A 12310-nucleotide genomic window follows, 5' to 3' on the forward strand; every position below is an offset into this window, starting at 1 on the left:
CAGAGCTTGTTAGTGGTAGGATTTATTTGCCACTTGATAGTATTCCAGGAAAGCAGATCTTTACAGAAGGCAAGGATATAGCTGATTCTTTATTCCCTCCTCAGTGTATTATGTAACCACAGTGGTGTGTGAAAATGAAACTGGATTGTTTACTTTTTATGTAGTATAATTAATGATTGATAATAGTTGAAAGGTATTAATGCATTAGCATATTTATTGCATTTGGCTGCAGAGGTGTTCTGAAATTAGATCTCGATTACCAGTTTGACAAGCCAAGACATCTTTCTGAGATTTTTGGAGAGGGAAGCTATGAAAATCTGCATTGGTTTTCAGTCTGGACCTTGGCATTTACTGGAGTTCTAAGACGTTCCTTATGACAACTAAAGAAAGCTGACAGGACTTTCCCTACTCTTTCTTCTCCCCAGTTCATTCACTTTGTGTGTAGCATTCAGAGCGTCAGCCTTAGTGTTTCCTGTATGGAATCAGAGATATCCATACGTGTATAGGTACTACATGCATCTCTTCCCTGAGGTCCTGAAGGAAATGGAAGATTACGTCCCTTTTTTCCACCTGTTTTTGGGGAGGATGGAGGGGCGCTCTACAAAACAGCAGCTGGGAGCAAAATACTTATCAGGAGATACATATTTAATTCTAAATACTATTTACAGGTTTTAAAAGATATTCTTAAATTAGCTAATACAAAAATATGCTGATGTATTGTAGCTGGGGTATTCACAGTAGCCTTTGGGCCTTCGTTTACCTGAAACTATGGCTGGTCTTGACTTAGAGATGTGCATTTACCTATTTTTGATGTTGTCAAAGACATAAAAGTCTTTTGGAAAGGTAATGAGTTGTGCGGCAGAGGAAATAGTACAGAAAAATCAAACTGTGAAAAAGCAGCAGAGATATGTGAGACAAAAAATGAGAGAAGCAATTTGAAAAAAGGGGAGGAAGAAAGTGGAGGAAGTTCTCGTGGTGATACTGATGAAGAATTCCACATAGCCATTGTGTCAGTCCAGCTTGACTACAGACATTGAGTATACTTTTTGTTTTAGTCATTCTCCGTAGAGGTACCTCGTGTTTCTATTTTAGCTTACCTGGTGGGGTACATCAAAACGTAGGAAGAACAGTGAGCAGGAATGCACAAGCTTCCAGAATGGCTGTAACTAAAGTTGGGAAAAGCAGAACCTCCTGTTTTACGAAAAGAGACAGGCAGCTTCGGGATCTTGTTAGGATCTTGTGGAAGTGTTGAATCTAAAGTTTTTTTGAATATTCCTTCATTTTCTGCACCAACCTGTAACTCTGAAGATTAATTCATGACAGAAACCTTTTAAAACCAATAGAATTATAGTGTAAATATGTCTGGAACGTTACAAGCTGTTTCTGTTTTGGATGGAAATTTTATTTTTGTAAGACAAAATTTTCATTTTAAAATCACTTTGAACATTTGGCTTATTTATTGCTTTCTTTATTTCCACATTAGCCACAATCCCCACCCCTAACCCCTACTAGTTTATACACATCCAGTACTCCTAATGGGTCCCAGTATCCCATATTCTCCATTGAACCAGTGCATTATTGCATGAGTGACATAAAAACAGGGAAGCCCAGAATTCCTTCTTTCAGAAGCCTCAAAAGAGGGGTAAGTTTGATAACAAGTTGAAATGCATGATGGGCTATGAACAGTGTGTTTGTGATGTGGCTTTTCTGATGCTCTTCACCCTCATTATAAGGCTTACTTTGTTGAAAGTAACACTTCAGCTGTAAGGTCACTGTTAGGGTACTTTGTTCCATATTATACAGAAGTTACCAACAGGTTAAAAATAAAATAAAATAGAAATACTCTTTATCGCATTCCAAGTACTTGTGCCTAAAAGAAAGGTGTTATAAAGAGGGTGCTCAGCATGTGTTTGATCCCTTTCTTCATTCTTGTTCACATTCACAAATGTTTTCCTACCACCATGTAACATATTTTTGCAGTAATTTATCATTGGGTTTATAGTCACCACGAAAAACATCGTGACAGATCAGATGTCTTCTTTGCTGAACTTTAAATTGAAATAATAGCAGTTGATTATGAGACACTGAACTAAGAAGGGAGAAATTTCATTTCTTTTGTACATCAAATGCTATAGCATATGGTGCTTGCAGATTTGGAAATACTGATTTTTTTGAAACATTATAATTTTTTAATGCATTTTATGATTAATCAGTTGTTCTTGTTTGTCCAGGGTTCTTTTGGGTAAAATTTTTGAAAAATTACTACCAAATGCCACCTTCTGAGACTTATCAGTTCATTTACCAATTTATAGTGGCATATTCTGCAAATAGAATTTGTTTGGAAGACAATATAAGGGAATGTTAAGTGGTTTCCCAGCAACATTTATGGCACTGGTGATAATTATACTCGCATTTTCCTGTTACATCAGTGAAGTATAGGCTGCCCAGTTTATGTACATTTTACAATATTTATTGATCCAAATAATGAGGTAATTGGATGCATTTGATTATATATAATTCTGATATTTGAAAACAATATTGACTTGCTGTCTCATGTGCATCACGAATGGTTGACTACTGTTGACATCATGTGGGGGATCAAAGTACAACGTTATATTGCGGTAAAGTTATGATTTAGAGGCTTCCTTGCTGTCATTCTGAAATATAACTAGTTATGCTTAAAACTTACTTTCTTTAAGTCATGTTGTGGCATCTTATTTCAGGCCCCCAGGTATCTTGGAAATACCTTTTCTACCACCACTGCTTTTTAGAAAATTCTTGTGGTCCTCTAAGTATTTATGGAGGACAGTTTCTCCTTCCCCTTCTGAATCACTTATATCATAATTTGCTCTGGTCGTGAAGATAATGTTCCTTCTTTAATACTCAGTGACGAACTAACTGGATTAGATAGTTGTTGAAATGGCACAGGTCTCGATTACACCCCCTCTTTGTTGATCACTAAATGTATTGACTCCTGGCTCATAAATCAACACCTTGTAATATCAGTAGTTCTAGAACCTTTTACTGAAGCAAAAGATCGTCTCCTGACAACTACAGAATGCTAACAGAAAATTAAACCTTTTTTTTTTTTTTAATTTTTGCAATTCATCGTTCATGTAAAAGTGAATGAATTTAATATAGAATAGTATTCCGTAGAATTAGCAAGGATCACTAGTATCCTACAAATCTGGATGAACTCAAATATCCCACAATATCAAGCAATTAATCTCTGTGAATCTTCAGGATGAACATTTAATGTTTATATATTTTTAAATTCCTTGCAAGCATTTTAACAGACATCACATTATCACATATTGAGTGCCATTTCACATCTTGGGACTTTTCTACCGAAAATCTAAAAAGTTTCTACCGAAATATCATTTGTGAAGGTGCTTTACTTTCTGCATTGCTAGACATCCTTATTTTGTGTGTGTGCCCCAATCAACAGCCTTAACAATTGCTGAGGGTCATAAATGATGTCGGAGATACATATTTATCTTCTAAGTTGCTTGGTGTTTCTCTGGAAAGGGTTATCCGAAGTCATTGAAAGCATGGTAGATCTTCAAAATGCTGTGAACATTAAACCCAAGATAATGCCACCTGGCATCCCATGTTTCATTTACTTCCTCTAAGGATAAAGTCTTTAAATGTCTTTATTTTTATCTGGGCTAAAGTGTTTCTAGGATAGCACCAATGACTCAAATGCTGTTTTCAGAAAGTAAAATAACTTCTAAACTTGAAAAATATCTTTGTTTATTGTAGTTTTACTGTGATAATAAAGTAAATGTGTTGTAAAAATTACATTTGTAAAAGTGATGGTAGTGGATTGTTAGTTATAATTAACAAGTTATTTGCATATGGCTGACCCGTCCTTCATCATCATCAAATTCTGCTATTTTGTGCAATGTTGGCTGTGTGTTTGTTTCTTCTCCTACAATAGAAGTTCTTCAGCATATTATTCAAAACACTCAAATTCAAAAGTAGTTTAATGAAGTTGTGTGTTAGAATTTCATAAGTTAAACTACCCATTATCACCTAGTAATTTTTAAAATCAGTAATTCTTAAAGCAGGAGTGCAGTTCTGATTATTGTGTTATGCTTTTCTTGTGCTTGTAGTAAAATGTAATTTTTTTATAAATTAAAAATTTAATCCTTAAGTGATACTTTAAAGATACATTTTTAGGCATTAATCATTTTCGTAACTGGTCATTGCATGTGAATAATTTCCCGTTTCTTTCTGTTTTCAAATGAACTGTGCAGTGGTCGGTGAAGATGGTAAGCCCGTGTGCTGATCTGTCTGCTGTACTTCTGCTAAGATAGCATGAAAGTAATCTTTTGAAAGTGTTTCCATATCATAACTGCTTTAAGTCAGGTGCTGAAATACATCTTCAGATTTTCCACTCATATACGCAGTCTTCTTAATCATCCATGCTTAATGTTAAGATAATTAGACTTGTGATCTGGCCGCAACTAAATCCGTGATTTTTGAGTATTACGGTTGACCAGTGTTCACGAGTTGGTCATGATGGGAAATACTTGGGGATTTCTGTTTGTCAGGAAAGTTGTTAAAGCAGCATAAAATAGGTATATGAAAAGATTACAAAACTTGTGTAAAGGAGAAATACTGAATGCTGCAAAATTCACTGCTTTGAGTTTAACCAAAAAATTGCAGGGGAGATGGTGCTTCATGCTTAGGAATATTAGAAAGCTGTCATATTAAATGAAAACCCCACGGTAATCAATATTGTTGTTTTGCAGAGTAAAACCAGTAAAAATTCACAAAAAGACCTCTGTTCTTCTTATTATTGCTGTAGGATACTCTGGTTTTAACTGACCTGTAAGGAGAATGATATGGAGGATGTGATCGTCTTTTTGTTTCTTTGTAGTGTGTAAAAGCACCTGAAAGGCTTTTAATTATTATTTTTTTTTCCTCCAGAAAGAAACACTTCTGCCTTATTTTTGAAACATCATATCTGGAATTCCCTCCTTTTATGGTGTCTTGTATTCCCTTCTTAAAAAGCAGTGAGATTATGATTTTACAAGTACAAAAGAACCAAGGAGTTGAGGGCCAAGAAGATCTTAAGAGGGGCTATTAGAAACTTGGCACATGAGCCTGGGGCTGCTCGAGTCAAAATCGTGACAGTCGAGTTTCTGCCAGGTTTCTTCTTGACAGGAGAAATGCTGTCCAGTTCGGTTTGTCTCCAGGGAGGGTTACTGTAATGGCAAGTAATGGCACGTGGGTGTCTTGTGCTAAAACTAACTTTCTTAGGCAACTAGGACACAAATAATATAACTTCACTTTCTGTTACTAAATGTGTACCATATTTCCTTCTTAACGCTGTCAGTCCCTGTCGCCCTGAGGGGAATTTTTACAACAAACTTACAAGATGTGTAAAAATCTCTTCCCATGCTTTTCACACCCAAGTCCTTCCATCCTGTTTATAATCTTGGCACAAGTTTGCAATCAAACCTTTGCGGGTTTAGACTCATAACAATAGGTGGCTTTAAGTTTGGTTTTTTAAAAAAAAATAAAAAAAAAAGTTTGGAAAGTAGGAGGTTTTTCCCCTCCCTGAAACATTATCTTTTATAATGAAAAAGGTGACTTGGAATATTTGAGAAAGTTTTGATCCAGTTTAACAAATTTAAGTCAAAATTTTGATGTTATAAAGGCTTTTTCTGTGTTCTAGGAACTAGTTTTACTTGAGGTAGAATGCATCATAGAACGAACTTCGTAAGTTGTAATGTTTTTTAGAAAGATTGCTGGACTTCCAGAAGAGAACTATAATAATACTTGGGAATTAAGATCCAAAATATAGTATTTTTCTTTTGATAGCATCCAAATTGCCACAGAACACACACTCCAGAGAAAGAATCAGTTATATACATATTATTATTATGTACGCATCTTAGATTTTTGTTTTGACTGAAATTACTCTGTAGTAATTAATTCTGTCCTTTCTAAATCTGCTTTAAGTGCAGTGGATGTAATAGGAGGTAGATGGCTCAGCTTTTCAGAAAAATAATCAAGTCTACAAAGTTTGAGTTACATCTGTGAGCCAGCTGTTACAGAAGGCAGAAAGAACCTTGACTGAATGACTACGATCTGGCAGGAAGAACATGCCTTTATTCTGTTGTGGTCTTTTATAGAGCTGTGTGTCAAGTAGAGTTTTTTAAAGGTCCATCCTGCTTCCAGTGACCACTGTCCGTGTGTGGGTATGTCACTTCAGCTGGCCAGGTACCCGCGTGTTACTTGTTTCACAGTATTTCTGCTTGCAGGGCCCTGCACTAGAAGACTTCAGCCATCTCCCTCCAGAACAAAGACGCAAGAAACTGCAACAGAGAATTGATGAACTCAACAGAGAACTACAGAAGGAAACAGACCAAAAGTGAGTGCATTTTTTGGAGGTTTGTCATGGTTCTCTCTCTGTCTGTTTCTTTTGAAGTTCTCTACTGAAGCCAACAGTTCTCAGAAGCTAGGAGAGTACATACTAGTCCTGGGTATTACAAAGCATTTTTTAGTTCATGGTTTATTGTCTGTAGGTTCTGTTAGCATTGCTGCCTTCTGCTTTACTATAATACACATTTTGGTCCTAACATTGCATAGGAAACATTGGATCTAAAAACATGCAATAAAAAAAAGTAAGTATCAATGCATAGGTCTGTTGAGCAAGAGAGCTGCAACTTAGTGCATTAAGAAAATAACATTCTTAATATTTAGGAAATTGTGTATAACAAACAATATGGGAAATGGTATTGAGACCGGAGAGAGAAGAGTCAACAGTTGAAGCCCTTGTGAGCTTGTGCACAGCCCAGAAAGGAAGGCAAAGTGCTAAGATGACAGAATGGGAAAAGGATTTAGGCATGGGGTGGGGAGCGGTAGTTCCTCATGTCTGTGCTTAATATCTCATTGTGGGTCAGGATCTCATACACATAAACACTATTTTAGCTTTAATGAATCAGTACTGATGTAAGTAATTTTTTGTAATTATTGTCGGGTTTTCTATGTTTTTAGAGATGCCCTCATCAAGATGAAGGATGTTTATGAAAAAAATCCCCAGATGGGTGATCCAGGCAGTTTGCAACCAAAATTAACTGAGACTATGAGCAACATGGACCGTCTTCGGATGGAAATACACAAGAATGAGGTTAGACTCTAAAACAATTCCTTGCAAAATGCAAACGAGTGGTAAAATTGTAGTTTGCGTTATGGATTGTAAATATAGCACCCAGAAAAACTACTTGATTTAAGAAAGCGCTCTTGATACTGGAAAATATGGCACCTCACAAAAAATTGTATGTTTGTCAGGCTAGAATAAGGATGTACATTATTAAAGATGTAATCTGTTTAGAAGAGTTTCTTATTAATCACTCATTCTGAAATTCACGTGTGAGTACCGACTATTTTTTTCCTTAGGACTAGTATGGCGTATAGGCTAAGTATGAGGGATAGGTTCATGCTTCACGTGAAGTAACGATGAGACTTCACACGTGCGTGCAGTCTCTATGTGGCTGTCTACTCACCAGTAAACTGTTTGCAGTTAAGTGCGTTTGTTAAATGGTATTTGCTGGTTTAGAATCAAGTTTTCTTTGACACCACTGTTTGTCTCTTTTTCCCCAAGGCCTGGCTCTCTGAAGTTGAAGGTAAAGTAGCAGCCAGAAGCGACAGGCGGCACAGCAGTGACATCAACCACCTTGTAACACAGGGCAGAGAGAGGTGACTATTCTCTCTCTACTGTTTTTATATCTTATGCTAGAATCGGTATACCTCTTTGATAGTTAACAGTAGGGGGTGGTTGTTACTTATTCTCTGAAAGTTTATGTCCTCCTAAAGGAAAATCTTAGTGGTTCTGAATTCTAGAGGTCACTTCATGTCATTAGGGTAACATAAAAAAATTGCGAGTCTAATTGAAACACCCACTTATTAAATAGCAGTGCCTTTTAAAGCGATCTTATTCCATTGCATAAGGTTCACAAGGGTTCCAGGTTCTGTAGAGACAGGTATGTCACATTTATGTTTGTTTTTGTAGCAGAATTCAGTCCAAGGCTTTGTTAGATCAGTATTTTCAGAAAATCACCTCCATCGGTAAATATAAAAACTGCTACCAGCATTCCCAGAGCGATATCCGTGGTCTGCCCTTTTGTGATGCACATACGTTCTGAGTTGTAGAGGTGAGAACTCTTCAAAGTCCTCACGCTCCAATCATTGCCTTACAGCCCTGAAGGGAGCTACACGGATGATGCAAATCAGGAAGTTCGAGGCCCACCACAGCAACATGCACATCCAAACGAGTTTGATGATGAGTTTGAAGATGATGATCCATTACCAGCTATAGGACATTGCAAGGCAATATATCCGTTTGATGGTAAGGTTAACAACATGCACAACTTGACTATAAGACATGGAGTATTTGTTATAGAAGATAGGTAAAATGATTTGAAGTAAATTAACTGTATGAGCAACTATTTGCTTATAAGACCAGTGGAAATATTTTATAAATCACTTTAATTCATGAGCAGTACTTTTGTGCTGTTTTAAGATAAATATTAGTACGGCTATTGGCAAATATTCAACTTTACAAATTGGACTAGGTTTTGTCTGTAAGCCTGTTTGACCATATGTTCTCTTGCACAGATTTTTGGTTCTTCCTGTTTATATATAATCTGGAAACTATGCCCTGGGAAAAAGATGACTTGAAATTCTGTCTGAACACTGAGACTTCTTTGCCTCTTTTTTTCCCCAGGTCATAATGAAGGCACTCTAGCAATGAAAGAAGGGGAAGTTTTGTACATTATTGAGGAGGATAAAGGAGATGGGTGGACAAGAGCTCGAAGACATAATGGAGAGGAAGGCTATGTGCCAACATCATATATAGATGTAACGCTAGAGAAAAACAGCAAAGGTGCAGTAACCTATATCTAACAGTAAACTGGCAGCTTTCAATTGTACATTCCCCAGGGAAAATAGTAGAAAAATAGTAAGTTACACAGGTTCATGGAAAGCATTAGAATATCAGAAGTCAGCAATGGTCTGTTGTTTGCAATGTGAGTTTGCTATAGCTTTTTTCAGAGATGACCACATTAAATTATGCATTTTACACTGGTCTCTAATTTTGACCAATTTCTTCTGCTTTAACTGATCTAGTGTTCCTGCTTTACAAAGCATTAAATACAATTCAGCTGTTAAACTGACAAAGACCAGGATTCCTGCTTATTCTATAGAATACTTTGGTTTTATAGAGAACGGAAAAATAACTTAGTTTTAAAGATCTCTAAGATTTACTGTTCCTACTTTTATGACTTAAACTATATGTTTAAAACAGAGAGGTTTTCCTCTAATAACTAACTGAACTCAGTTACTGAAAATTATTAATTTCCTTCCTTAGCAAATACTTGGCAGCTTTCACTTCTTAAACAGGAAAATGTTTTCTGATTCTGAAAGCTCAACAAAAATACTCAGGAAAAAACATCATGATTAAGAAGGACAGAAGGTCCACTGACCTGCCTCTCTCCTTCCTTTTCAGTACTTGTAATGTAGAATGTTGTGTATTTGACACAACTTCATTATTTTAACTCTAGATACCTTGAACAAACAAAAAAAGAGATCACGTGTAATGCTTGGTGACTTGCTCAAACCTCTCTCTGCTCCTGAAAAGGGAATGATTTTATATTCTTAATCTGTGCCTGGAAGCTAAGTCTTGGAATTGCATCATGTTTAGTTTGAAACCAAGCTCTTTAATGTACAGTAATTCCCCTCACTGTTAAATCACTGAGGATTGGAAACTGCATTGCACTACTTGATCGGCTTTTTTGTTTTTCTTCCCTAGTAATCTAAAAGCTGTGGCTCGTATTTCTAATGAGGGTTTGTGGAATTGAGTACAAGGCTAATGTATAGCCGCTGAGAAAGGCCTGTTAGAACTGAGCACGCTTCTCTGTCTTCTAAAGGCCTTCAGTAACTTTGTTCTTTTCTTTTTCCTCTTGGACTGCAGGTTCCTGAAGCGGGTTTCTGAGAAAATGGGCGAGATCTTGAAGGAGGTTACATGCAGCTGCTGGGGGCGGGTGGGGGTGGGTACTAGACTGGGAGGCCCAAGGGGAAAAGCTAGTTGCATGAATGCATGCAGACATACATTTAGTCACTAACACCTTAGCATCTCCATACATAGATAAGGATGTATTACAAATTCTTCAGTTTGTGCAGGAAAATAGAGTTCCATTACCAGAGTAAAAAGGCTACTGCTCCTAAAATTGCTTTATTTTCGTTGTCCTAGGTTGTCTCAGATGCACAAACTACATTTGAGCTTGTGCTATGTTTTGGTTATCTCAATTATGCTCTCTTCCAACTCCTTTTAATTGGCAGTCATTTAGAACCATGTCAGTTATCAGTCTGCCTGTGCCACCTCCATGCTCGCCCTTAACCTCCTCCTGCATGCCTAGGACAGTCAGGCATGTCCGCATAACACTTTGACATCATTGCTTGTCTTATTTTATAACAAATCATTTTGTTTAAATATCTTCAGCACTAGAGTTTCATCCCAGTATCCATGTATGCTGCTATAACTATACCACTGCAACCATCATTACATTCCAGTTTTTGGCATAACTGATAAGAGACCATAATGTATTTGTGTTGATTTGGGGAAATAATACATCTCAGCTCTAGCCTACAATGCAATCAAGAGAAACTCCTAGAACTGTGGTCCATCTTCAGCACTTCAGTAACCTGTTGTGAGCACTGAAAACCTGGAACACCACCAGAGAGATTCACCACTGCAAGCTAATGACTGTTTTCAGAAGTCAACCACTTGCCATTCAAATGCTGCCTTAAACTCGAGTGCCTAAATCTGTTGTTTGCCAACACTACCACGTACAGTATCTCACAAAGGGCTTTGTGTCTCAGCTCTTCTCACAGTGCTGCAGCTGCTGAGGTAGCCACGGTAGGTGTTTTCTAGAGCTCTACTTTACTGGATACATGGTGCATCATGAATTTTATACATTGAAACGTGTATCTTTTCATTTGACTTTAATATTTTTTAAAATATTTTTATGGAAACTGTCTTTTAATTTTTGACTATGAAGTTCCAATTTTAATTACTGCAGTGCTAGTCCATTTCCAGGTGACGCTTCATTGTATGGACCAGTTGAAATTTGAGTGATACTTCGTAATGATCTATGTGCACTTTTACTTGTAAACAAATGAAATTTGGATATGTTTATACGTGTAAATATAGTTGTCTGCAGTGCCCCTATTGCTTATGTTGTCTTGCCTCCCATTTGTGGTTCTATTAATAAATACATCATATCTGATTTATTAGGGTGATAAGAATTAGACTAGAGATGTTGGGGGGAGGGATACTTGTATCAAAGCAAGCTTGTCAACCCAGCCACCTGCTGTTTGGGGAAATGAAATAATAGTCAAAACATCCTGTTTTTCTGGGGTCTGAAGCAATATTTGGATGCAGCAGTGCTGGATTCCTTTTAATTTCAGTGTTATTAGGAACTGTACTACCAGTGAAAATGAATTTGAGTGACTTGTGTAGAGGTTTATTCCTTTTGTTATGTATACCACTATTACGCAGCTTGACCTAGTGTATTATGGGGGCTATTAAACTCTAAAGTTTAGATTTTTGGAGCTTGTATACAGGGTTATTTATATAATAATGTGACATTACTCAATACTGACAAAACTACTTAGGTAGTTTTTTGGGTTTGGGGGTTTTGGGGGGTTTGTTGGTTTGGGTTTGTTTTGTTTTGTTGTGTTTGGTTTTTTTTGTTTTGTTTTTTTTTAAATCTAGCGCTTTTTTATTTTAAAGTTAGAAAAGTGGAGGAAATGTGATCTGTGTATTTTCTGCTAAAGGGCCTGTGGTTTGCCTGGCTAACAGCCTTGCAGGTCAGTAATAACACTTCCTGGTAAAGGACTAAATGTTCTTTTCACGCTACTGTTTGTTTGTTTTTCTAAAACCAGGATTTGCTTCCTTTGGAGGCAGGTTGCTTTCATGAGGGATAGTGCAACTTGTATGAGGGTTATTAAACATAGGAAAAAAACATTTGTACTTGCACAGCTAGTTATAAATCACTTATTCTAAAATTCTGAACGTGAGTTGTCTTAAAGAATCTTACATTTTTCAGTAATTTTTAATCCATTTTTTGTGCACATGTTGATTTCCTAAATGTTAAATGCTTTGTTTAAAAATAGTGTTCTCTGTTGAGAATATTTTCATGGAATAAAAAAATCTTTTCATGGTCTAAGTAATTAGCTTCCCTCTTTGTCTTCTGTTAAGACTGACAGGGCGACTTTCAGCATGAGGTCTGTAACC

The 12310-nt window shown here is 36.7% G+C and overlaps 1 protein-coding gene across 4 annotated transcripts in view; it reads left to right on the plus strand.

Moving 5' to 3' along the window:
* FNBP1L (formin binding protein 1 like) overlaps positions 1-12246 on the plus strand; it is a 60029-nt gene extending 47783 nt beyond the window's left edge. For 2 of the 4 annotated variants that reach the window (XM_063343029.1, XM_063343027.1), the window contains 7 exons: positions 1484-1642; positions 4260-4274; positions 6276-6385; positions 7012-7144; positions 7619-7713; positions 8214-8362; positions 8741-12246. In XM_063343029.1, coding sequence (XP_063199099.1) covers positions 1484-1642; positions 4260-4274; positions 6276-6385; positions 7012-7144; positions 7619-7713; positions 8214-8362; positions 8741-8919 — 840 coding nt within the window. In that variant the 3' untranslated portion in view covers positions 8920-12246. The remainder of the gene's footprint in view (positions 1-1483; positions 1643-4259; positions 4275-6275; positions 6386-7011; positions 7145-7618; positions 7714-8213; positions 8363-8740) is intronic. The other 2 variants (XM_063343028.1, XM_063343030.1) reach the window with 2 other exon arrangements.
* The last annotated feature ends 64 nt before the right edge of the window (positions 12247-12310 follow it).

The sequence above is a fragment of the Chroicocephalus ridibundus genome, chromosome 8, assembly GCF_963924245.1.
Source record: "Chroicocephalus ridibundus chromosome 8, bChrRid1.1, whole genome shotgun sequence".
In the NCBI taxonomy this organism is placed as follows: domain Eukaryota; kingdom Metazoa; phylum Chordata; class Aves; order Charadriiformes; family Laridae; genus Chroicocephalus; species Chroicocephalus ridibundus.